At 42.7% G+C, this 26,734-nt stretch overlaps 2 protein-coding genes across 17 annotated transcripts in view; one reads left to right on the top strand and one right to left on the bottom strand.

Moving 5' to 3' along the window:
- madd (MAP-kinase activating death domain) overlaps window positions 1-3,664 on the top strand; it is a 46,334-nt gene extending 42,670 nt beyond the window's left edge. For all 16 annotated transcript variants that reach the window (XM_079339735.1, XM_079339730.1, XM_079339728.1 and 13 more), the window contains 2 exons: window positions 1,502-1,548; window positions 2,117-3,664. In XM_079339735.1, coding sequence (XP_079195861.1) covers window positions 1,502-1,548; window positions 2,117-2,230 — 161 coding nt within the window. In that variant the 3' untranslated portion in view covers window positions 2,231-3,664. The remainder of the gene's footprint in view (window positions 1-1,501; window positions 1,549-2,116) is intronic.
- Window positions 3,665-4,883: 1,219 nt separating this feature from the next.
- bbox1 (butyrobetaine (gamma), 2-oxoglutarate dioxygenase (gamma-butyrobetaine hydroxylase) 1) lies at window positions 4,884-26,315 on the bottom strand. Its single transcript, XM_079339741.1, has 8 exons — window positions 26,211-26,315; window positions 24,918-25,378; window positions 23,290-23,404; window positions 10,494-10,692; window positions 9,570-9,675; window positions 9,193-9,389; window positions 8,242-8,408; window positions 4,884-6,699 (listed from the first exon to the last, which is right to left on the bottom strand). Exons 2-8 carry the CDS (start codon window positions 25,320-25,322, stop codon window positions 6,539-6,541), a joined length of 1,350 nt encoding a protein of 449 aa, XP_079195867.1. The 5' UTR covers window positions 25,323-25,378; window positions 26,211-26,315; the 3' UTR covers window positions 4,884-6,538.
- Between the last annotated feature and the right edge of the window lie 419 nt (window positions 26,316-26,734).

Here is a 26,734-nt window from a genome sequence, read left to right as displayed (position 1 = left end):
ATGCTACATAGAATTGAATGAAGGTCAATATAAATAAAACAGAGCAGGGTCATCACAAAGTACTAAGCGACTCGCTCACCTCCTGTTGGTGAATTCAAGAATAATGTTTTGAAAACGATCACGTGTCACCTGGTTGAGCAACAATTTACCGTCAGAAAAAAAAAAGCTGCTACTTAATTCACTCTGCAAAGTTAAAAGAAGTTTAAATGTAACCCAAAGGTTTGTTACTTCATCATAAATGAGTTGATTTGATACATTGTTATCGAGTTTAATCCAAAATCAAAGTTGGACTTGGTAGTCAGAGAATCAAAGTGTTGAGTAGAAACTGGGAGACGGAGAGGAGGGTCAGGCATGAGCAGCTGAGTTCAGCTTTAGAGCCACGTTTCATCTCTAGGAAGAAGTCCAAAAAAAAAAAAGATGACTTACTGTCAGAGGTTTGAGTAGAGTGCCAGGCTGGGTTACTGCCGTGTCTCTGTGCTGCTTTTGTAATGTTGCCCTCATCTTTGCCACTATGAAAACCTTCATTCTCCAGCAGGTAAAGTGTTGTCACCTTTCTCCTTTCTTATTCAATGCACAAACTATTTTCACTCTCCAACCTTTTCATTGCTTTCGTTTGGTTTCTTTTCTCGTGCCATGAGTTTTCCCTCCGCTTCCTTCATCACTTGCTTTCCATTTTGGAGATCACACCCCTCCAGTCCTCATCTCTCATGCTGTCCTCTTCCTGATAGTCTGCCTCTAAATCTCAGCATGTGGAGATCTCTGGTGGGACTGGTTTTTATTCCCCCCCCCTCCTCCTCCTCTTCATCTGTCCAGATCTGAGCCTCCTCATCTCTGCTACGGGTTCACAGTTACTAATGAAAAGTCAGTCAGTCCTGTGGACAGTGACGGGCTCCTGGGTCATTTTGGCCTCTTGTAGCTGCTTCTCTGTGATGTGTTTTGACCTCTTGGTTCATTGGAGGGGAACAGGGTATCTGGGTCGGGGAGGGGAGGGGAGGGGAGCTTGTCCTTTGCTCTTCTTGTGCCTTTACTTTTTCACATTTGGAACTTTACAACCTCTGCTGTCTCTTGATAGAAGGCATGTCTGTTTAAATGTGTTCATTTTGTGGGTCATGAACGTCTCAGCAGTCACTAGCTCAGATTCAATTATTTTCCTTCCCAATTCCCAATAAATTCCCACACTGGTCCTTTTCATGGATTGTAAATTAAACCTGATCTTCTTTTGTTCTTCACGTGGAACATTTTTTATTTAATTTTTTTTGTTTTTTTACTAAACAATTGAACAGCCCAAAGTTCAGTCCTGCCCTGATGCCGCCCCCCCCCCCCCCCCCCCCTCCCCTCCTGTTTAAAGAGCTCTCTTGACTGTACTCGTGGATTCTTCTTGGCCCACATCCCATCTTACACCCTGTTGAAAGTCGTTCCCTGTAACCTCCCCCAAAGCTCTCAAACTCTGAGGGTTCCTGCTTCCTTTGAATTCTTTGTTTTGTCTCTTGCACCGGCATAGTTCCTGAAACTAAAGAAGTGGTGATCCACAAGTACAAGACACCCATGGTGAGTCCTCACGACGGCTGACTCAGTTCTTATAAGCAGTGCATGTAAAGATTTAGTCGCACGGTGTCTGATCAGTGTTTCTCATAGTTCAGTCGTCCCTCCTGTGGGAGACACAAGCGTGTTGCTCACACTCCACAGTGTGTTTAAAGGTGTCATTAAAGGACGCATCCGCTTTTCAGAGTCTGACCCTTCAGCCGCAGTAGTCTGAGTGACCTTCATTTCACTCACTGCTCTGGTCATCTAAAGAGAGAGAGATTTTTTTTAGTGATTTAGTGAAGCTTGGATCCTCACAGACTTAAAGACATTTCCACCAGATAGTTTGAACTGTAAACATCCAGCTGGGAAGAAAATTAAAATTAAAACTTACAATATAAAAAGTTTGGGAATGCCAAGTTTAGAGAAAACAAAAGGTGCAGTCTGAATTTGAACTACTACAGTACTGTTGACAGTTGTTTACTTAAAGTCTTCACAATGATTGGAGCCTCTCGTTTATCTTTCAGGGATTCTTGTGTTATCTCTGACTCAACACAAATGTTACCTCTCACCTGCACCTTTGTTCCTCCTGCAGGCACATCAGATCTGTTACTCCGTCCTCTGCCTTTTCTCCTACGTGGCGGCAGTGAAGGGGAAGGAGGCCGAAGGAAAACACAAGATACTGTCACCAAGACCCCTTCCTAGCTAGTCCACATCCTGCGTCTGCTCCCCCTCCTTCGGTGTGCCTCTCTACTTGAAACAGCTTCTCAGCTTTGAATCCACAGACTTCTGACAATCCCTAACTTTAGTCTAAGCACACGATCCCCCTCCCTCCTCCTGTACATACAAGCCTGAAGTCCTTTTAAGTCCCTGTTGTGTAACGTGTTCGGTCTGTGATGTCGTGTAAATACTTCCTCATCGCTGTCGTCCCCATGATCAGAACATCTCGCTGAAGCTTCCTGTTCTTTTGTTCCCGCTGCCAAGACACAAAATGTTTTTACCGATAGGAGATGTTAGGGGTTTCCCTCAAGGCACAAAGTGCATGCAGGTCCCGTGCACAGCCTTGAAATGTCACTACAGAGTCGAACCCCCCCCCCCCCCCCTCATATTCGTCTCCATCCGACTGTGTGAGTTGTTCTGTGAGACGTGCTTACTGTAAAGTTCCAGTCTGTCCCAGTTGAAACCGGTGAAACACCCAGAGACCCTCTCGTAGTGCAGGACATCCCATCATGAAAAAAGCTACTGTAAACTGCACCAGAGCACCGCATGTGAACGCTTCCTCAAAAAGTGTTTAAACCCCAAAATAATGTGAGTGTTCCAGTTCTGCTGTAAACTTTCTCGTCTGTGGTCTGCTGTTATCGATTGCATGTTACTATGAGGATAACAAATAAATATTATATATATATATTTCTATATATAGTATTTATTTAATATATACATATAATGACTGTACATTTCTCTGGAAAAAATAATGTTACAAATTGTTGATTTGCTTGATGTGCAATACTTAATAAGTAGTTAGCCTTTGCCAGAGCCAGGTTTCTTGAAGTGAACCGGCATCCACAGGGTGAAGAATGTAAGGACCTCTTGTTTTCTATCGTACGTGTTTATTGACGTGAATATGACGACGTCATTGTGACTGGACTGTTTCAGGTTTGTCTTTTTGAAATCAGGATCACGCGTGGAAGAAAAACTGCTGCTGTGTTTGTCTCAGACGTCATCTGTGATGTCACAGCAAACAGCGGGCGGTGGACATGCTGGAGTGCTTGAATGCTGCCATCAAAAGCCATGTGTGCTGTGGCACATCTGTGGTTTATGTGAGTGATGTAATGCTGAATTTAAAAGTGGAAAACAAAGATAAACTGGTGTAACATCAAGGTTCGGCCACAAGGGGGCGTTTTTGTTTTGGTCCATGATTTCAAACTTTTTGAAGTCGATTTTGATCTTATTTAATTCGTCCTCATGAAGTCACACCTGGACCTGATCTTTTTTTATCTTTATCAATTCAAGCGACTTCATGTAAATGGCGTCTGCTTCTCCAGCACCTGATGTTTGAAAATACCCATCGGTGAGGGATCATTAAATGGCCAGACCAAAATAAGCATCAACAAAACAGATATAACGGAGAGCACCTGTAACTACTGCTCACCAAGAAAAAAGAACACAATGGTTCATTCAGTGAGATTAAAACTAACTGTGATCGTTTTAAACATAGTAACGCCACTTCTGTGAGATAACTTACGATGCCTTTAACATTCAAACTGGCAGGATGATATTTACTGCCAGAAATAGGGACTCGCCCTCTGCTGTGCCTGTCTCTCGTCTCAGAAGCTTTTTTTATCACAGAATGAATAACATCATAAAAACACAACAATCTTTTGACGGGGTCTAACACCAGGCTCGTGTTACCTGCTGTACTAAAGCGTCCAATCATGGAAGAGTTAAAAGATTGAATATTAACAGAAAGCACTTTGTAGAAAGGTTGACAGAATCAGCGCAAAAAATGTGATCAGGGTAGAAAAGCACCAAACTGAACATGTCAGAAAGTGAAGATTTGTGGTTTTAGTCAGTTTGATTCATCAACAGTAATCAGTAAGTTATTAAATCAGCTTTATCGCACAACAGGGAACGTTTTTTTTAGTTTGTCCCTGAGCACCTGAAAGATCTGTTTTTTGGTCACAGTCTGTGTTGATATTGTCACATCACAGACAGTAACAAACGGAGGAAGCCCTCAAAGCCACAGCAGCAGTTTTCCTCCCTGAGTCTGATCTTCTGACGTGTTGAAGGCTTACAGCCGAGGTCATCTGATCCTCCACTCTTACTGTTGTTTCTGTTCTGTGATCGTAAAGAACGGTTCAATCTGGTCCTATCGCTGGCTCATTTGACTTCCACGTGAGTGTGTTTGTGTGCGTGTTTCTCCAGATCAGCAATATATCGGTACAGTTCTTTCACCAGAAGATGTTCTTTAGACTCAAGTTTATTTTTTAGTGATTTAACTGTGCAAAGAGAAGTGATGGTTGGGATATTCGGAGGATCCTGTTCCATCACTAAATGAGAAGACGGAATGGATCTGAAGCGTCTCTGAAGTTGGTTTGTGAATGGGACACGGCTCTTTCTGCTTATGATTGTTTTGTTTTGTTTACTGGACTATTACAGCTCATCCCTGTCATCGTTTAAGCCAGCTGCTGTAATGAGAGGGAAAACAAGAAATGAGATGTCAGGTGTAATTATTCCAGTGTTTAAAAAAGTATTTATAGAACATGTACAGCTTTGGCAATATAATAAAGTTGTCGCAAATGAAGTGCAGTATGTTGTCATTTGTGTGGCCTGAAATCAAACATGTAAACAAGTCGAAGACAAAGTTGGAGCTACAGAGCTTTATTTGAGCCAGCTGTGTGTACATACAGTGAAGCACAGTTTACAAAAAGCGTTTTTTTTATATCGGAGTTCCTGTTGACCAGCAGTGCAAGCCTCCAAAAAGAGTTAAGACTGAGCAAAGGAAGACTCTCCAAACAAAGGCTTCCATAGAGGACGAAGCACCCACCACACCATTCACTGGTGAGCATATCAGTGAACAGCTGATCACACTTCACCTGATAGTAATGACTGTACAAAGTCCATACTGTCTTTTTTTTATCTCAAAGGAGCAGCGTCTCCACGAGCGTCTAGCTGTAAGTGTTCCTTCTACAAATGTTGGCTTATCTTCATTCTACACAGAGGGGCTGAAGGTCATATGGATTAATCAAGGTGATAACTGGCACTTTGGTGAGCGTTGAAAACGTCAAACGTCTGAAAATGATTTTTTCCCCCCCCTCAGTAACACCGAAGAATGAGAAGAACTCGTCGATGTGGCTTCTAGAGAAAAACAGCATGACAAACTTGGCAACATGAAACGTCAGCACATAGTGTGCTTTTTAATGACATCATGAATGTAACATCACAAACACGACTTTGAAAAGAAAACACACATGATCACCAAACCCTGCTAACCAGGAAGTCAGTTCAGAGATGCATCATGTAAGATACTCACTCTGAAACTTCTCAACAGACAGAAATGTAAAGCATGAAAAATAAATGAGACTTAAACCGTTTCTGTTTCCCTTAAAAATCCTTGTCCTTAATTTACAAAGAAGGAGTTATTCCGAGTCATTTCTTTATGCATTACAAATGAAATGTATCCATCCCCATCTAATGAGGCAAGCAGAAGTGTCAAATGTGTAGCTTTACTGTCCTCAATAATAAAGCATTCAGGTAAGAAAGGTCTCAGTTTGTTTTTTCGAGCAGAAGTTCCAATCATTGCGTTCATTTTTCTTTCTTTTAGCAAAACTGAAAAGTTTGAAAGTGCAAAACTTTATAACTGCACGTCGTCAGACCTCGAATGGTCCAGCGTCTGTGCTGTATCTTAAGGCGACGTCACACTCTTTGTAATCACAGAAACAAAGAAGAGATAGCAAGACACTGCAGCAGGAGGAGGAGGTGAGGAGAGAAATGTTTTAGATTTGGGTGGCGTCTGAAATCACTTTCTCCTTTTCTGCTTTCTTAAACAATGAAAGTCCAATGTTTCCATAATCACTGCAGTGAGCAATAAATACAAATTTCAAACTTGTACAATTCATTATAAAACAACTTAACCAATTGTAAAAACGTGATTTCAGAAACAGCCGCAACATGTCGTGCTTGTTAACATTTAACCAGAGAACAGGAAATGATAAACAAGATTAAAATTGACGTGTGAGATTCATTATATCGTCATTTAAAAAAGCCTATATAAAACCTCTGAAGTATCAGCTTATAAACATGAAATTTACCTGTCATATGTTGCATTGAAGCGTTGCACTGTAATAAGCCTGAAAAGTAGCAGATTTCACCCGGGTCTAAAGAAAGCATCCTCACTGTTGATTTGAGGCCTCACAGATAGAGAAGCTCTTCACCTGATGTCAGAGAGTTCACCATCTTTTGCACTTTGCCCCTCCGTCTCCTCAGCGTTCAGCTGAACTCGTACTTTTGTCAGGACGTTTCAGACGCTATCGTTGACCGAGCTGCGGAGTATCCGGAGGCGGGACATGACTTCGTCCCAGTCCAGGTAGGCTCCCTCCAGGTGTCTCAACCTGTCCGGCCTGCTGATGTAGCTCCTCCGCCCGTGCAGCAGACGCCAGTTATCAAAGGTCACCAAGTCTCCTGAAACACAAATACACAGAATGATCAGAAACGCGTCTGAAGCCTGACCTCGGCCATGGGTTCAAACTTTTTTAACAGTCGATGGTTCGAAGAAGAATTCTCCTAAGGTATTTTTGCATTGGATTTTGGATCATTGCAGAAAATAATCTCTGTATCAAACACGTTTCTGATGCATATCTGTTTTGTTCAGATGGATAATCTTTACAGATGAACATCATTTATATGAAGTTTGAAGAGTTAATGCAGCTGAGAGAAGTAAAAAGCTAACGTTATGCTACAAGCTAACGACTTTTGACGTCACGACTGTTACGCTTCATCAATCTAATCAGCGGATTTGACAAGCTAGCTAAACCGTAGCTCCACAAATTGTTTATTAACCTAATATTTACAAGAGCACTAAAAAACACGACCTGAAGCTGTAAGGTCGATTAGTGCGAGAGCTCACTGCGTGATGACGTTTAATGTCTCCATGACAACCACTGTAGTCTCAGTTAGCTACCTGTTAGCAACCGCTGTTTTAAGTTTGCGTACGAACTTTAAAATTCACAAGTGGAGGTTTAAGCTAACGTGGTTTATCTCGTCTAACAAAACGTCAACATCTCTTAAGCTTGTGTTAAGCACAGACCTTATTTCAGGCGTCTAAAATCCCCATTGACTTTCAGAGTTAGAAACCCATGGCGCTAAAATGTTTGCTCACTTATTCCTGAGCCAGTCAACTCAGCATTTAAACAACTCATTATTTGAGTTTCATTGTGTGACACCAGCAGTGTGTGGTAATGCACATACGTGTGCAGTTCCCTTTCAGTTCATTGACCATCTGTTCCTCATTTGATCATTTTTGATAACTGACGTATTGGGGGAGAAGTTAACCTCCCTACACTTTGATTTGTATTTTCCATGATCAGCTCAAACTGAGACACAGTGCTGTTATTTGTGAGCAGGAGTTTTAAAAAGTGAAACTGAACCCAACGTAAGAAAGCAAGTGATCAGATGTTGTACTTCTTGGTGTTTGATTTGTAACTGTGTGTTGGTCAGACAGACTAAAGGTCATCTTTAATGTCAGAGCTGATTAAACATAGCTGAATAAATGTCTTTTATTTTGTAGTTTCGAAGTGTTGAAAAGAGAAAATCTGCCAGCACCACGTGAGGATGCTGGCAGTGTGACAGTCCTGCACTGTGTGGTTACAGCGTTAAACTTTAGCTGCCGCCGTTTTCTGTGACCGCAGGCCTGTTTCAGCCTCAGCCCCACACACACACACACACAGGTTTGTTTGAATCACACAGAATCCTTTGTGCAACCTCAAGGACGCTTCAGGACGATGGAGGATTTCCAACATGGAGGTTTGAAGCCAGCACGATGTTGTCTCCTTACTAATGACTCACTCCTTTTCCCCTCTGACATCCTGAATGTCTCATTGAATATCAGGACTCTCTGACTGTCCCTGCAGCACACACTACTCCGAGCGGTGACTATTCAAAGAGGGGCTACATGGGACATTTTTGGAATTGTTCCGGGTTGAGTTTGAAGAGGCGCTGGCTGACCTGGCTGCATGCTGTATGTGACCACGTTCTCCGGTCGGTTCATGATGTTCACGTAGGCCTTCAGAGCTCTGTAGAAAGGCTGAACCTGATGTAGGGGCAGGTCCAGCACTGAGTTCCTGGTGGCGTTGTTGTAGTTGATCCTCACGACTCGGCCCACAGAGTCGAGGCTGCCCACATGGAAAAAGGGAAATTATTTCATCGATTCAGAAAATGTGCGACAATTTTTTACGATTTGAAAATGTAAGTCAACATCGAGCGAACATACAAAATCAGTCTAAAGCTGCAACTAACAACTATCTTTTTATTACAGACCATCTCACATAAGCTTAATTTGCTGTGTCAAATACACTCACATAGAGGTGATGATGTCTTTAAATGTTTCATCTTTCTTACGTCCCAAACGAGAACAACCGACGTGGGACTCAAGAAGCTCAGGAGTGAATTTTAAAATGAACAGAAAAGAAGATTTATTGATAGTAACAGTTGGTGCTGATTATCTCTGTTGATCATTAAATCATTTCTCTCGACCCTCTGGTTTTTTCTGTCCCACTATGAGGTTTTATTTCTCAGTTACTCGACTAAACAGTAAACGGAATCATTGAGTCCACGACGTCCACCTGACAGCGATCGGTCACATTGATTAAATAAACTTTCAACTGGACTTAAAAGCTGTTTTTTTATGTTTGAGATAAACCAGGTGGTGAAAAAAAAAGATCCTGATCCATCCGAGCCCTTACTGAGTACTTGTGGTCATAATACATGTGAACAGCAGATGGCAGTGTCTCATTTCGTATCTCACAGATTCACTCATGCAGTCTCACACTGGGGGATTCTCTCTGAGCATCTTTTTACTGAAGTCAAAGTCATTGTCTCGTCTGTGACTTTGCTTCCTGCAGAGAGACGGCAAATGTGTGAAAAACAAAAATCAACAGGTGACCCGTCCCCACTCACTCGATGATGCATTTCTTGGACTGCAGCATGAAGTCGCAGTAGTCCGTCCCCGTGTCGGTGAAGTCCACGAGGAGCGAGGTGAGCGTCCTGAAGGCCTCTGGGTCTTCTCTCTGCAGCTGCTCGGCCATGTGGAAGCCGTCCACAACCTCGCTCTCGCCCCCCTCCACCGCCTGAGTGATGCAGTGAAGAAACTGCACCTAAGGCAGTCGAACACACGCACACACACACACACACACACACACACAAACACACGGCGAACACATGCTTATTTTATAAGCTTTAAGGACACAGGCCTTGTAAAATCAGCACATAAACTAATAGGTGATAGTATCTCTGTTTAATGCTCTTAATAAACCATACTAATCCGATTCACTCACTCCAGGTGCAAAGTGCAGCGCCGGGTAGTCTGTGTGGAGACTGAGCTTTCCAGAAGTGTAGGCTACGTTGTTTGCCATGTATTTGTCCTGGACCTGCCATGTGTGCCTGAGGACAAAGATAACATTCATTAATAAACTCCTCGTTAATTATTTAACGTTGGCTTCAGAAGATAAGCAGCGACAATTAGGCTGTGAGGAGAAAGAGAGAAAGAGATGAGATGAACTTTGCAGGGTTCCCTGAGGGGGGAAAGTGGGCAGCTTCACAGAAGCCTCTGAAGCCGACACTTCATTGAGATGCAGCAGGAGTCGAGCGCTAATGAGGTAAAGTTATCTTCCATGTTCTGTTTGTGTGCCTCGTTTGGATGCCCGACTCGTAAAAAGCGGGTCTGGTTCCTGTGATGGCAGGCCTTCAGCTCAGAGTCTGCAGTCTCTCTGCTTCCAACAGTATGAGCTCATCTGCTGGCAGAGGCAACGCTTTAGGCTCCAGACCTCTGTTCTGACTGAGTGCACCAGGTAATTCCTCTGGCTTAAAAAGCTGGAATGCTTTAAAGTTGTTTTCCTCGTCTCTGTCCTCAAGTAATCGGCTCTGCACTAAGTCACAGAGAGGACTCTGGTGCGATGAAAGGCCCAAAGACCCCGCCGAGGTCTCCACGGAACAGAAAGGAATCAAAGCTGGACTTAATTGACCAGTGGATGAATAATCCTCAACATTTATTTCATTAAATGTGAAACTGAGAAGGTATTTCCTCACAGTGTCGAGCAGGAGGGGAATGAATAAAGAGTTTTTTTTGTATTGAATTCTTACTAATAACACTCTTCAGGCTCTTCTCCAGCTAAAATATCATCATTGGAATATAATCAGGATGTTCTGAGGAGTCCAAACTTTAAACAGTGTCTTGGCTGAGGATGATCGTCGCGTCTTACCCGTAGAACGTCAGCCTGAGGTAGCCGATCCTCTCGGCCAATCGAGCGACTTGGCCCTGCTCAGCCGGAGCCCCCTTCAGGTAGACGATGCCAACGCGACGCAGGGCCGAAAGCCAGTCCAGCGCCGCCTGATCGTCATGCAGGACTTCCTGGTAGTCTGCCGTGGGGATGCGCAGCTTGGAGTCCCAGTAATAACGTTCTGAAAAAGAGAGCGCATGAAAGTCACGTCATTTTAGTCGAAGCAGAGATTGAGATTTTTTTGTGTTTGTCTGACTGGAAATAAGCTGCATCTGGAATGCACCGACATGAAGCTTTTCCATCCGTCAGTGAGTCTTTGGCTTGTCCCGTAGATGCTCCGTAAACAAACAAACACAAAGAGCTCCACTGGTCTGTTTCACAGGAACTTTATCAGATATTACATTCGTTGTTTTCTTCACATTTCCCGGCCTTGAAATGGAACTCCAGTGGCAGAAGTTTAGTCCCATGCACCAAAACAGGAGTCATCAAACACACCGTGACTGTCACCCGGGTGACTGTCTTTTAATCTGTCACATCAAGAAGAAGGAGGAAGTGTTGCCAGAAGCCACTTTGTATGTGAAGCGTTCTGGTTTCGTTTTATAGCGCAGTGACGTCGTCCACACTTCAGCTTCAGTCTGGGAGGAGAGAGAACCTATGGAGGGTCATGTGACCACCAAGGAGCTTTTATTTATCCCTCGAAGCAAACGTCTGCTGTTTGTGACTCAATCCTTACTCCTCACGCTTCTCATGTGAGGTCAGACAGTAAAGTCCTCTACAGCTGAACCTGTTGGACCTACACGGCCATCAGACAACACCTGCTGGGTTTACACTCCTCTAATTCAAAGCTGACGCTTTTATCCGAAGCCTGTTAGAGACAAACAACGACACCTTTAAAGTACCATCATATATATATATATATATATGATGGTACTAGTGCTTGATGAGTGACCATCGGCTACTTTTCATGAAGCACACTAAGAATCCACTATTTAAGATTGAAAGAAAACCAACATCCTGAGGAATTCACCTCGAGCATTAAGAAATCCACGACTAGGTCTGTTAGTTTACAATAAATGGACGCATCCATCTACCCTTCCGTGACTTCATTCAGCAGGCTGAAACACGCAAAGACCTTTTCTTGTGTAAGAGTCTGGACATGAATACATCTGGATGAGTGATTGATTTATATGATTATTAGCAGGGTTGGAGCGTGTATGATCGTCCAGACACCCTCGAAAGTCCACTCCAAATCAACAGAAGAAAAAGATACAGATGTTTTCACTGAAGGCAGCTGTGTTGACATTATCCTATTGTTTGGTTCAACTGATACGATGAACCAGAACCAGAGGGCGAGCTACAGAGCACGGACAGCTCGTTATACTTTCCATCATCACACATTGCTGCTACCTTAAGGCCAAGTGTTTTCCACACATGACATGAAGTGGTGTGCTACAGGTCCAGGACACCGAGCCGACGTGCACAACATTCAAATGATGAAACGTGAATGTTTATTTTCTTCAGGAAAGACAACGTTCATTCTCCACTTTGTTGGTCCCTTCTATGTCTTCTGAATACTTTGCAGCCTGCCGTGCGTTCGAAGGTCTGCAAACTTCAGGATGAATATCTGGCTGAGAACAATCAGCCCCTCTCTCTCTCTCTCAGATAGACACGGGTGGAAAAAAATCCTCCCACTGCTCTCCACCCAGCTGGCCCGACTCCTTTTTCCACACAGCCTCTCTCCACTGACTTCCTCTAGGACAGCTGCTAAGTAGATTTGCAGAAAGAGGAGGAGGAGGGTTTAGTAAAGAAGATAGTGTACCTGTCTGTTTCGCAATCCTCCTCCTCCTCCTCCTCCTCCTGTGTCGTTCCATCCCCCCCCAAAAAAACATAAAAACGCTCCAAATATTCTGCATCCCAAACAGAGTCTGCAGAGCGTGGACAACTTTCTAAACTTCGTGCCTCATTTATGGTTCTCAAAAATGTCCAAAAGATTAAAAGACAAAGAGTGTGTTTGCTCTAAAAGACACGCAGGCTTTAAGTAGTGTCGAGGAATTTGCGTGCCTGGTTTTGCTAACAGCAGTGAAGGGATGCAACGTCAGTCAGGAACACAGTGATCATCCCGACTCCTGGACCTCCCTCCAGGCTCTTGTCACAAACAATCAGCTTCTGGCCCAACAGTTCAAAGAGTCAGGAACCCCCGCTTGCTAAAACTTGTCAAGAGGGCGGAGAGAAACAAAGGTGGAGAATGAGAAACTGGGCTAAAGGTCAAAGCCTGAATGTTACAATTACTCTCGTGAAACTGGACCTGCGTGTCTTGTAAAGGTCTGCCGGTGTTCTGGCCCCGTGGTTCAGGGTGTCACCCGTGACAGCGCCGCTCACAGTGTGAAGATACATCAGCTGTGAAGTCCTGGCTGCAGATCTGATGGTGAACTCTTTATCACGCTCGCTGCAGTCGATCCAGCTCCAACAAAAAGTGTTTGCATGAATACCTGCGTTTTAATCAGCCCTTCTTCTTTTCTTTTTTTTAAATGTGAGATTTAAATAATAATGAGGAAGGTCCTTGATCCAAAGTGTTGAGATCCTGTACACATTCAGTGCAGCTCAAACAAAGCTTCACAGCTGTTCTCATCTTAAAGATAATGCTGCACTGTGAGTGGATGGTTAATATAACAGGTTCATTAATAGGACATTAAATGTCCGATACATGTGCAGCGTTGTTCTTGAATTTCTCCCTCTGGGAATCTACATTTAAAAAAAACAAGAGTGAAAGAGGGTTAGATGCTTACATGGAAAGTCAAAGTAGAGTCACCTCTACTCCACTAATCTGTCATGGTGACAGTTCCTGTTCAATTTTCAAATTAAAACATAAGATCTATACAAGTTACAAGAGTTATTCACTGGATTCATTTATGATCTGAAATTCTGATCGTTTCTGTTTTGTAACGTGTTTTCCTCGGCTTCTCTAAAATGACGCCGTCTTTCTCTTACATGTTACTTAGCTCTGTGTACGTCTTTGTACTGTATGCTGCTTAAATGTCACTGAGTGCTTACTGATGGATGTTACACGACTCAGTGAACGCCACGTCAAGGCCTCTCTGACGGTGAAAACTTTGATTTCTGATGCGTTCGATTTTTGGCTATTTCTTCATCTATATCTGATATCAAAAAAACAATAATATGTAAAGTGAGAAATTAAATCTGTTCTGAACCTTCTCACCGCTGTGTTCACAGAGACTGTACACCACCTGCTCAAAGGCCAACAGCTGAAAGAGAAAGTAAACGACGAGCCGGAAGAGACGATGCTGCGGCTCACGAGAAGCTGAAGTCTGTGTGGGACTTAAAGGCTGGCAGGGAGTGAATGATCATTCGGCTCTGCAACTGATCAATGTGTAAAGAAGCAACTCTTGTCTTAGATCGTGAACTCATGGTGATGAAATGTTAGCGTTACGTTTCACTTCCTGTGTTCGCTGCCCCTGAGTGGCCGGTTGAAAAAAAGAAAAAGAAACATTCAGGCTTCGGACTTGCGTTTATTTTCTCAGGTCTGTAAGATCCCTGCGGTTTCTTCACGGCGAGGAATGTGCTGCGCTGAGCTCGGAGGGACGCCGCTGACATTCTGACAAGATAGTCTGTGTGTATAATCCCGTCTCCTGTTTCTCCCTGCTCGTGCTCTGCTACAGTGTCTTTTCCAGATGAGGAAACCTGAAGCTGGGGCTCCTGTGGGCTGTCAGCCAGCTCTCCCCTCTCTGTGCTCTGTCTAAGCTCACAGGACTGCATGGCTCTGCTCTGCAGCTGGAAGCACCTTCAAAGCTGTCTGAATCTCCGCACTTATCTTCAGAGCTTTTTGTTTTGGCTTGGTTCAGGTTTATCAGCGAGCTGGGATCAGCTCACTTCAGTGGGCAGGCTGAGGAACGCACAGCAGAGGGCTCACAGCCAGACGAGCATCAACAAGAAAACCTCTCTTATTTACTTGTTTCTAAATAAATGGTCTTCATGTATCAGAGTCAAACTGTTCGGTTCATTAAAGCACATTTTAAAGAATGACTTCAGTAACTCTGAATAAGATTGTTTTCTGTCTGCTGAGAGTCAATCTGGATATCTTTCTGCTTCCTGAGCGAAGGGATGAGTAAACAGAGCCAGTAGTGGTTTAACAATGTGAGTTCAGACTCCATGATGAACTTAGAGCAGCACACTGGAAATATTTGACCGTCAAAATAAAAGCTTTAAAGTCATTTCCAGTGTTCACTGACTTGAAAGGCGTGTAAGTGCCAAGTATCAAGAAAATTCATGAGAAGGAGGATTTTATAAACTATGCTGCTTTGAGAACGAATTTAGAAAATGTAATACGATGAGCTGATCAAAGAAGAAAACAGAATAAAGATTCTTACTTTGATCTCAACTATTTGAAGTTTTTTTTTTTCTTCCTCAGAATGGAAGAAGAAAAAGGAAACTTCTTTCAAAGGCCTGAAATATGGAGACTGGAGCACTCACGTCTGTTTGTGCTCGATCAAACTTTGTCTGGGAATGAGTGGTACAGCTCGGCTTTCATGCAGTACTAATGAAATATCCCGACACAGGTCTTCATGACATTAAGTGTGAACCTCAGACTCTAAAGAAGAGCAGAGCAGATTGAAGGAAACATCTGAGGAATAGACAACGAGAAGAAAGTCAATCTGAGACGAGCTTTTTCAGTTTGAGTTGAAGACGGGGTGAAGCGTTTGTAAGCCCTCTTCTTTCTCTAAGTACAAGTCCATTAAAAACACAGAGCCAAACACAAACGCCGCACGTTTAACCATTAGATTCTACTTTTTAAAAATCAGGATTTCATGTGTCAGACTACACGGTCTGTTGATCTAAACGTGACATTTTGTCATTTAAAGACTCGAAAGAAGAAAAAACCTCGACAGTGTGACCCACGATGAGATTCAGATGTGAATTCATCAGATCAAAAAGAAAACAGAAACCAATAAACACTCGATGATGTGTGTTGTCGAACTTTTGTTGGCCCATATGAACAAACACACTCACGCACTGTTCTGTTGGTCAAATATTTTTGATGAATAATATTTCAGCGACGTCAGTCTCTACCTGATACGATATCTCTCTTTGATCCATCTTTACACAGCTAGACTTTTTTGCCTTGATCAAAATGCAGTTATCTCGTTGAAAAGATCTATAAATGTAGATAAGATGATCACTCAGCTGGGAAATGACTGTTCATGTCCGTGCATCAGCGTCTGACACTCTGCATAATGATAATGCTTGTAGTAATCCATATGACACAGTGTGCTGGTGCCGGCGCTCTCATTGATCACATCCAGTTAGAAATCCTTTTTTTAAACGTCATCTGTGTTTATTAATGTCCTCAGTGAAGGCAGACTGACTTTTATTTAAAACAGGCTTCCTCCCCCACGCTCATCTTTTAAACAGCTGCGAGAGCAAACTGCTCAGCGATGAATGATTTTTGTTCTTGAGAAGACGCGACAGCCGTCACATTTCAACACAGCCGAAAAAGGACATTAAAAGACCTGCGAGGAGCTCACGTTTAGATTCCAGGTAACAATTAGCATGTACGTGTGTGTGTGTGTGTGTGTGTGTGTGTGTGTGTTTTCATAACGTGTGTGAGCTCCGAGAAACTAACTCCACCCGACACTAATGGGACAAACACACCTTTATCTGTGAGAGTGACCCGGAGCAGCCTCAGTGTCTGTCCCAGTGTGGACGAGACAGAGTGAGCTGTGTTTCTTACTGGAGAGCTGCAGGCCCTTCACACTCACTCACACACACACACACACACACACACACACACACACACACACACACACACACACACACACACACACACACACACACACACACACACACACACACACACACACACACACACACACACACTGAACCAACTCTTCTCCATCACCAAGTTTAGGTTCCCAAAAGTCCTCCACCGAGCCGTGCAGTAGTTTGTCAAATGATGTTCTTTTTGCCAAATAAGACTCAATGCTTTCAGTAATATTTAAAGAGCCGAGCAGGAGGTCTTAAGTTGCCAGGGAAATGAAAAGTCCAATCCTTTTAATCACCCAGCTTTCCGTTCAGTCTGACGTAGGACGGTAGAAGTGTGAAGATTTCAAACACAGCGTGAAAAAGAAATTGTGGAGGTGAAAAATAGTGACATTTATTTACTGAGAGACGGCCCAGTTCTCCCGACAGAGACATCGGATATGTGGACCGTTTTGGCTGATCGCCGTTATGTTTGACAAACCAGAGCAGCTAAAACCCTCAGCAGTCCATTAAATCACAGCGTATGATGATTCAAATTAACTCTGACAAATGAAAACACTGAAGTCATAGTTCACAGTTTGGATTCTTCAGATTCCTTTCAGGCTGATAACACAGCATGCACGCACGTGTTTGTGCGCACGTGTTCTGCCGAGGCTGTAAATGATGTTTGAACAAAGTGGGGGTCAGCTCTGGAGAGATACAAGATTTTCCATGGACGGATCTCCGCCGCTATGTTTCCAGGAGCCTTTCTGTCAGCTGAAGAGTGATGACATAGAAGGCTAAATTCAGACCAGATGGCAAAGAGGGAAACACCAGACAGACGGGAAATTAACAAATCAGCTGCTACTTGGTTGAGTTATACAACAAGTCGGAGGACCTGATTTCGAAAAGTCCAAACTCAAGAGTCTTGTTTGGGAGAGCCTCGGGCTGATTGGTCAGGAAGTTTACAACAACTGTCCAACGGTAATGGAAGAGGAATTGATGAATACTGTGAGGTTTCGATATGAGACATCAGAGTGAAGAAAAACTGGCCCAAACCCTGAAGCAACTTCTGGCAAAGGCACGAAAAAGTAAATTAGGTCAAACAGCTCCAGCACCTGCATCCATTCAGGATAAAGGACCGCCAGAGATTAAGTATTTATAAGTAAGAAACACGATTATATAAGAATACAAACTTATATTGTAAAAACAATATAAGTTTAAGTGTTGAAAGTTAGTAAGAAGGATATAAAAGTGAGAATTATTCCAGTCAAGAACTTCACTTTTTAATGTCCCCTCGGTTCCTTCGAAATAAAAAACAGACTGTACATGATGTATGCAAGAACCATCAGACCAAAGAGTTATGTTTCCATAAGACAATATGCAAACAGTCATGTTTACAAAGCGTGCCTGCATAGGCAGATGTGTCTCCTTGTGGTTTCACATTTAGTCCTGCATGTTGAAAGCCTTAAAGACTGAAGCGCAGATCCTTGGATCAGGGGAAGTTCATGGAAAAAAACAATAACTGAGGTGCAGATGCCCGCGTGGTTTGGTTGTACCCCATGTACAGAGGCTACAGACTCTGGTTGAAGTCCAACCTGTGGCTCCCGTCCTGCATTACCATTCTGTCTCTCTTTGTTTCCTGCTCTATCCACTGTCCCATCCAATCAAGGCCTAAAGTCCAGAATCAACCTCGGTGGTCGACGAGTTAGTCTGAGCGGCCCATGCACAGGTTCAAATCCAAAACGTGGCTCCTTTCCTCCCTCACTCCCTCTCGCCCTCTCAACTCTGTCCACTGTCCCGTCTTTCCAATAAAGGCACAAAGAACTTACAATTCTTCTGCTTAAAGCCTTATTTAGGTAGCATTTGTCTCAACCTTTGTTCTAAATGTGTTAACAAGTACCATAAATAGTGTCACAGTCACACTCCTGGTGAATATTTTCCACACTGTATGTATGGAGGACATGTATGGCCTCGGTCAGACTCCTGACAGCTCCACAGAGACTTACAGACAGCGGAGATTAATGAGGTCCAGACAGCTGAGGTAAAAACATGCTTAATTGCCAGAGATAGTTTGACAGAAGGCCCCTGCAGTTAAAGGTTACTCTGCTTTTTTTCTTACAGTTTTGGCTGTGAATAGAAACTCGGGACATTTCTTTGGCAGGCCAAAGAAGAATTACCAGCGACAGCTGTTACAGTGAGAGAAATCTCATCGCACCTTTAGTGTCATCATCGTTTCTCTGTTGAGAAAGTTTCTGACACTAAATTGTAATAAATGTGTTCAGCATACGGGCTTTGACGTTTCTTCAGCTTTTCAGGACTTGCATCATATTTAACAACAGACTGTGCTCATTCAATCAAACAGTCTCGTGTTCAAAGCTTTGATTTTTGAAGCATCACTCGATCATGAAGAATACACGCGGTCAGAGTCCAGACTAACTTTACGTGTAACCTCAGGTGAACCGAGTCATGTAATCGTTCATGTGTTTTGTTTGAGCGGAGGGAAATGGACGTTTTGGATTATACTACTCTATACTTTCTCGTTGAAAAAGGCCCAATCGACTGGGCTTAGCATTCTTTAATGTGTCTCCTGTTTGTTTTTAAATGATTGATTTGTTCTGATGGAGTGATGAACAGTCTCTGTTTACAGTGACGGTTGTCTTTCCGTTCGGGCTCCTAACGTTTGACTTTTGGATGCTTTCGTTGGGGCCATGGCTCACTTTCCCCAAAGGTAGCACTTAGACAGTGATCATGCTTTTCCCATTGATTTTTAGTGATAACTCCAGATATGTTTCTGTTTTTTTTTTCATGAATAATTTGATGTTTTTGCGTTGGACCACTGACTGTAATGAAAATGTCAAATGTTAAAGTGAACCTTTGAAGTCAAGCAGCAGTGAAGTCTGAGGCACAATTAAAGGTAACACATCACTATTTAAACCAATTAAAAAAAAAGGATTGAAGTAAAAACTAATTAAAAAGTCTGATCAGACATATGGAGCTCACAGCTTGACACTGACCTGTCCGTACTTTCTGCAGACTTCACTTTGTGTTTAAAACTAAAACGCAAAGTAAGGAGTCAAATAGAGGAGCTGGAGGAACAAACGCTTACAGAGGCTGAAACCTTGAAGCACTTTAGTTTCTTAACTCCTCACGGTCAAAGTACCATTCAAGCATGTGATGTGTAAAATCACATCAGCTTTCGACCTGCAGGGCAAAGACAAGTGCGTCCAAAGAGGCCAGACGCTCGTACTTGCTCCCATTAGGACAACTGGATGCACTTATTCTGGGTCATCACAGCAAATGAGTATGTGTTACCAAATGACATGGCATTACGCCCTGTTGAGGGCGAGCAATTCACACAGTTTACTGAATCAGAGAGAGGATGGAGAGGCCTCTCAGATGGGCGACAAGCTCCTTTTATGAACTCGCGATGAATGAAGGTGTGAGAAATAAGCCGCGAACTACCTCGTCTGGCACATTTTTACCTTTTATGAAATTCAATTTGACCAGTTTTTAAATCCAGCTTTTAACTACCAGTGACAGGAAATTAGTCATGATACCACCCCCAGACTGAATGAACATGACAAGTGCAGAATGGGAGGTCTGAGACGATGACAAGGTTCAAATATTAAAAGCATGTGGCAGGCGTTGGAGTACCTCACTGACAGATTTATCTGCGAGAGGAAGAGTCAGTGGAGATAAGGCTGTGAGTGGCAAAAGCTTGAGCCGTTCTTGAGAGTAGCTTAGCATCATGACTCTCCTCTAAAGGGAGGTTCACTAAAAAAAACACATTTTCATGTAGAATTCAATAAAAACGCCTCATTGCAAAGGCCTAAAATTCAAATGGTGATCTTCAGATTTAGAAAGGAAAAGTCAGTAGGTAAGCTCTCAGTCAGTTTGGGTTTAAATTCCTGGTTACACATGCCTACAGGCTCTGGGATTTGTTCATTCCCAAGGAAGGAAATACTGACAACAGCGAGCTTGTGTTTGGTAAGAACATGCAGATCTGCTCTTGACCCTCACTCGCAAATCAGTTTTCCATCTGGCTTGGACAGAAACTGAGACAGGGGGTCTTGAAAGAGGCTCACGTTTATACAGACGTCAGCCTTTCAGAAGCCCCACTGCCCGGCGCCCTTTCCAAAGAAGACATACGGCTCCTCTGTTCAGCTTGTGCAGAGACAACAAACGAGAGAAGCAGTCTCACCACATGTGGATAAATACACTTCATTAGATATTTCAAAATAAACACCGCCGTGAAGAACCAAGTGAGCGGTTAAGGTAGTTTGATTTTTGTAAAGTTAAATTTGCTGTCTGAGAAGGTTGGTAAGAAATAAAATCTTTGTTCAAGTTTTGTCAAATGTGTGACAGAGCAGAACTGCAGCCCGGCCTGGTTGCTCCCTGTACTGGAGCTGTGTCATACAGACGTGAAAAGTCTTATATAGAGTAATAAGGGCCCTCGTATAGCACCTCTCCAATGTCTCACTTCGCGAATAGTGGCTGCTGAACTACATCCTGTGGTTTGTGTTGTACAAACTCCATAGTAACGGTGAAAGCAGAAGAAAAAAACATGACTTCAGACATGAAAGCAGGAGGTACAGAGTACTGGCTGAATAATATCCCCAGAGCTCCAATTTTCATATTGACCTCACAGTGTCCTGTGTGCGCTTGACTTTCACTGTTGAGAACTCTTTAACAGGCACTCTTGGGCCTGTAAAATCAAGTCGCACTGCATGAAAAAGGAAACAGAAATCCAAACTGTGGACTGTTATTATCCAGTGAGTTAACGTCATGGAGAAGTAAAAGAGCGAACGGGAGAAAAATCCTCCGAGCCCGAGAAGTCTGTTCATCATCATTCATTTTTGAAACGAAGGATGTTGAACAGACATTTCAGTATATTCCAACGCAATGATTTTCAGACTGCATGGCACTCAGGAGGACATAATTAAACCCAGTGAGCGTGTGAATGTCCACTTGCATGGTGTTTTGGTGGATGACCTCAGCAGTGTCTTCCAGGGGAGCTCCAGGCTCGAACCTGAGAGGAAAAATCTCAGCTATCATATGGTTATCAGTCTGTCTGTAATCTGCATGAGGGAGATCTATTTACACTTCAGTATGAGTAGAGGACTTCTGCTACACACACACACACACACACACGTACACACATAACCTTAATCAGTCTAGAGCAGGAGCCGCTCAGCCCTGTGGGTCCTTCAGGACCACGTGTGTGTGTGTGTGTGTGTGTGTGTGTGTGTGTGTGTGTGTGTGTGTGTGTGTGTGTGTGTGTGTGTGTATACACGAGTCCATCCCCCGCTCCACTGAAACGTCCCTACCTTGTTCCACAGCTAAACTTTCTCCTCTGCTGTCTGGCAGGCTGTTAAGCAAATTGAGCCATTGTAAATGTACTGTAAAATAACTTCTCTTTCCAGTCTTCAGAAAAAAGAAAAAAAAAACCTTCCTTCCTCAACAACCACATTATGTTTCTGAGGAGGGAAATGTGTGGAAAGAAGGGTTTAAATCAAGGGCATCCCTTCTTTTTTTTTCCACAGGAGAGATCGAGGGAGAAAGTAACTCACGTTCATCATGACAGACACGCAGGCACATACTGTACGTCTGCTTGAATTACATAATAAACAGGGACAAGCACAACACATCCATTCATACTAAACACTGAGAAAAACAGAACTAATCGAAATAATCTGAACAAGAAAGATTAAAATAACACAAAAGACAACTAAATAAAAAGAGTCAATAAAAAAAGGGATTTCCGTAGCTTAAAAAGACGACAGCGTACAACGATTTTACACCCACTGTCAGGTGAAACTCATTTCAACCGAGCAAAGTTCTTTGATAAATAAAATCAAGAGAAAGGACAAAGATGTCTGGTGATGTTCTGAAGAATTAAAATGAGTTTATCCGGATCGAGGCGAAAGCAGAGCGTGTTCTACTTTCATTTTCACAGTCCACCTACTTCACTGCTCTTCTTCTCTCTTTTCAGAATCCTGTTTAAATACTTCCTGTCATACATTTCTGTGTTAAAAAAGTAAAGCGTAAAGGGTTAAATGAAATGAGTTGGGTTTTTTTGGATTAAACACACTTTGAAGGGAGTGGGATGGGGAATAGGACATATTCAAAAATGGTATGTTGACGCCAAAGTGGTGTCTCCAATCTATAATAACTCACTGATAAGAGGCTACAGTATGAGAAGTGTCATCTTTGTTTGTTGTTTATGTAGAAGCAGGTTTAAGTCGCTGCTCAGCAAGCACACAAATAGAGCTTTAAAAAGGCTGTAATTCAAGGCAGTGTTTGTCCATCCTGGGTTGTGATTCATGGCCTCCTTTAAACCCCCCTCTGACCTTTACACCAGGACTGCACTTCTTAGTGAGGTGAGCCTGTTGTTCATATAAATGATGTGGCGAGAAAAGAAAATGCCTTTCAGTTGAACGTAACACAACGTATGACAGCAAAAGCAGTGCTGGGGGCCGAGGCAGTACAGACAACGGTTCATAGGGGGCGCTAACGAGTGAGGAAGAGCAGTTACTAAGATAAGAAGAAGAAAAAGAAGGAAAATGTGTTCATCCATAACTCAATATTAATTTATCAAATATCATGTTCATGTTATTATTTAGTTATAGAACAAAATAAGTCAGGAAAACACAATTACATTACCTATTCAAAAAAGGCTACAATTATGATTAATATTTAATTAACATTAATAAATAAATGTAGAAAATCTGTTTAACTTAGAGCGCTCAGCCTGTTTTCTGGCGTTTGGTAGCGGAATTAGTTGCACCACGAGAGGAACCAGCTGAAATCTTGCCTCAGGCACCAATTAGGTTCTCACCATAATGAAGGATTACAGGGTCACTGTTGAATAAGACTGAATTCAGTTTAGCCCGGTGTACTTTATTGACTTACATTTGGTTGAAAAGTGCGTGTGGAGCATGTGCAGGAGGCGATCCCCCAAACGAATCATTACAAATAAAGACTTCAAGTTTAGACTTTAAAATACTGAATGTTGACTCACTGTTGAGGAAAAGTTCTTCTTGCATTGCTTGTCTGGCTGCAGGAGAGAAACAGCGTTTTTTCAGCCACTCGGCATCGAACATGCTGGTGTGCTGGTCGGGCCAAACAATCGACACCTGTGGAGATACAAAAAGCTGATAGGTTCCCCAAGCCACATTTTTTAGATTGTTTTCAGGGTTTTCCAAATGCTAGGTTTAAATTTTTCATATTTTCTTTAGCTCGGCGCAAAAAACAAAATCATTGTTGTGCTATATGAAGCAGATGTTTATCCCAATCGGGCACCTGGAAAATCTTGGTACAGGAAACAATAAAACAATACAGGAAATGTACTGCATGTGACTTTTTTTTTTTTATCAACAAAAGAAACTGAGGAGCAGATGCTTGGCAGCCTGGTCACTTGAAAGCGGTGTTAAATTTCATTCTCATCTGAAGGACGCAGCTCATAAAGGTGGCTCCTTTGAAGGATTTCAAATGTCACTGAAGGTGTGCTTCTGCCAGAATTACCTGTCTAACCTCCCTGTGCCTCACAGTTTATGACCAGGCTTGGCCTCAAACAGTCAGCAGGATACAAATCCATAAACAAGTCGGACTACTCCCAAGAGTAATGTGGTCACTTTGTGAATCAGCCAGTGTTATTGTGTTGATAAGAGCCTTTCACAGGTCTATTAGCAATTAAAAATGACTGCCGTAATGTAGAACTGCAGCATGTAGAGCAGAACGTAATAGTTGGGTTGAGAGAAATCGTTTCATTACATGATTTGCCAACTCTAATGTGATCTGACTTCATTGGTACCAATAAGCTCAACATGTCTGCAACAAATGCTGGTGCGTACTACGATCGAGCTAACTGAATACATGTGTGTTGTCAAATCAGTGTATACTAAACAAAGAAAAGTCTTTTTTATTCTCAGCTCAAAATATATTCCAGTTCCAGCACACCAGTTATTTTCCATCTCTTAAATCTGCATTGGCCTTAAAACCCCAGAAATCACAAGAACTTCAAATAGGACAAATCAACAACAGAAATGGTCATTGGCTTGTTTGTTTTGCGCCTATTCAGATTAGCAAGTGACATACAGCCACCTTTTCCCACAGCATAGGTAAACATGTCATGTGTACTCGTCACACTTTGCAAGGTGGGACACCTGCAAGAAACTTGTTAGCTATTAACTGTCAAACAAAATGAATCGTGGGCTGACTTGAAGAAGCAGTGCGGTCAAAAATCCGTCATAGGCAGATGAGCATGTTTGTGAAAAGTTGGACACCATGTATAAAATAACAGGTGGGAACTTTCAACGCTCTGCTGATGTGACCCTGATAATTCGTGACTATGAGTCAAATGCCTCTGAGGTTGTTGAAGAAAATGAAAGTCTTTGCGAATGTTTCTTGGTAAAGTTTGTATTAAATACATATCTGTTGAGTTTTTTAATACATTTTGGTCAAATAAAAAAAAAAAAATAACAACTCCTGCTGTTTTCATGTCTGAGCTCTCTTGTTTTGTTTCGCATCCGAGTATGAATTGAGCCAACGAAGAAATGCCCCGTTTATTTTGGTGCAGATTATCCAAATGATTCATCCTTTTGTCTCTATTGAAAACATCCTGACTGACCGTTTACTATTAACGCCTACCTTGTTGTCATTTGTGACCTCCACAACATCAACTCCTGTGTGGACATCCAGATCAGCCAGTAACAGTTTCCGTGCCTGAGCAGACTCCAGGGTACACAGCGGACACTGGCAGTTGTCCCTCAGCCAGGTGAAGGGGTACAGACTTTGACCTCCATCCTCCCACTCTACTTCCACCAGCCTCTCCTCATTCAGAGCCCGGACATGCCTCACTGAGTGACGAGTAAGAGGGAGGGAGGCAGACCCAAGGGTCTGATGCCCACGAAGCTGCACTGAAGTAAGACCAGAGGATAGTGGACCGGCAGTTTTTCCTGTCCTACAACAAGCCCTCAGCGCGTGGCGGGCTGTGACAGATGTGCTCCTCTGCAGAGCAGGCCGGGCAAAACGTGAAAATATATTCATCCACATTTCTGCACGCTTTTCTTCACACGACTATGTCTCCAGATCAGCAGGGGCTACCAGCTCTGCAATAAACATGACAAGAAAGTGAGAGAATTAAGAAAAGTGGAAGGAGAATAACCATCTTTGTTCGCCTTTTATAAGTGCTTATGGATAAATGGTTCTATATGGATATATAAAATAAACTTTTCTGCAATAGCTGCTCAGATAGATATCTAGGGTTCATTTGAAACCTACTACAAAAGTACACATTTTTGCCAGTATAGTAGAAACTAAAATTAACCCTACACATGTGAAGTAGAAAATGAGAGTTGTTTGCAGTGTTAAATTCATTGTTCACAATGCTTTCAGTTGAAGATCATTCAGCTGAAGCGTTCACATATTTAGCCTTTAGCTAGCCTTTAAATGAGGAGCTAACTGTTTGTTAGCTAGCTTGTCAACGTAAACAAACCCCCCGGTGTATCGTCGTCACCGGTGACCATGTTATCTGGTGACCATCAGCCATCAACGCGACAGTGGTTGTCGTACACAGCAGATGTTGAATACGTAGTTTCTTCTATAGTGCTTTTTTTGTTAAGTGTTCTAAGACTTAACTGGAGAGTGTATTTTAAACTAAACACTGAATATTTCGATGGGACACTGTTCCATTTTTTACCTATGTCTTACCCTGGACTAATACGGACGCATTTTGGCTGATGGTCACTCATTGATATGGTCACTCGTTAAACCAAAACACCGGCTGTCTCACTTTACATTATACTTTCGGTTTCAAAACTAACAGAAAGGCTAACTATTATGTCCCGATATTTAAACAACCAGTTTCAGTAACGGCTTGCTTTAGAGTTTATGTATGAAATAAACAGTATAGTCAACATTCACGTGTTTTCTTTACAGTACCTGGTGGTATATTTTGCCTGCGGTTCCTCTTCCTCGCGAGCGCTGCCGTGGTGCTGTCACTGAGAGAAAGTAGGTGAAAGGTCGACCGGGAGGCTGTGCACATGACATAATCACTCCTAGTCTGTGAACATCGCCCTACTTTTCTCTCCCTATAGATAACAGAGCATACGTGCATGGATTTTTTTTAATTAACAAATGAAATGAAATATTCTTGTCCTCAGCTGGGAGGAGAACATTTATATTGCGTTTATTACTGTGTGTCAAAGGAAAATGAGTTTTTTCCAACTAAAGCCTCATGTCTTAGGAGGCTGGGGAAGTGTTAAGGATTCAAGCGGGATCTGGGGGCTATTTTACAGAATGCAACAATGAGATCCTACAGTAATGCTGACATACAGTGGTGGTTTTAGCATTATAATAAGCCCCACATAGCAGAAACATTTTGCCCAGATGTGGGTCAAGTGCTTGATCAGATGCTCACATTGACTGTGCAAACATGACCCATGTCCCCCAATTCAAGTGTTTAA

This window comes from Symphodus melops (genome assembly GCF_947650265.1).
Source record: "Symphodus melops genome assembly, chromosome: 3".
Lineage (NCBI taxonomy): Eukaryota > Metazoa > Chordata > Actinopteri > Labriformes > Labridae > Symphodus > Symphodus melops.
This window is presented reverse-complemented; position numbering and strand designations above follow the sequence as displayed.

Coding starts and splice junctions, on each gene's coding strand:
- bbox1 (XM_079339741.1), bottom strand. CDS start 25,322: ATGTGGATGAATATATTTTCACGTTTTGCCCGGCCTGCTCTGCAGAGG. Junction 9,390..9,569: donor CGCTGCACTTTGCACCTGGA/GTGAGTGAATCG, acceptor CGACTGCCTTAG/GTGCAGTTTCTTCACTGCAT. Junction 6,700..8,241: donor CACATACAGCATGCAGCCAG/GTCAGCCAGCGC, acceptor TTTGTGTTTCAG/GAGACTTGGTGACCTTTGAT.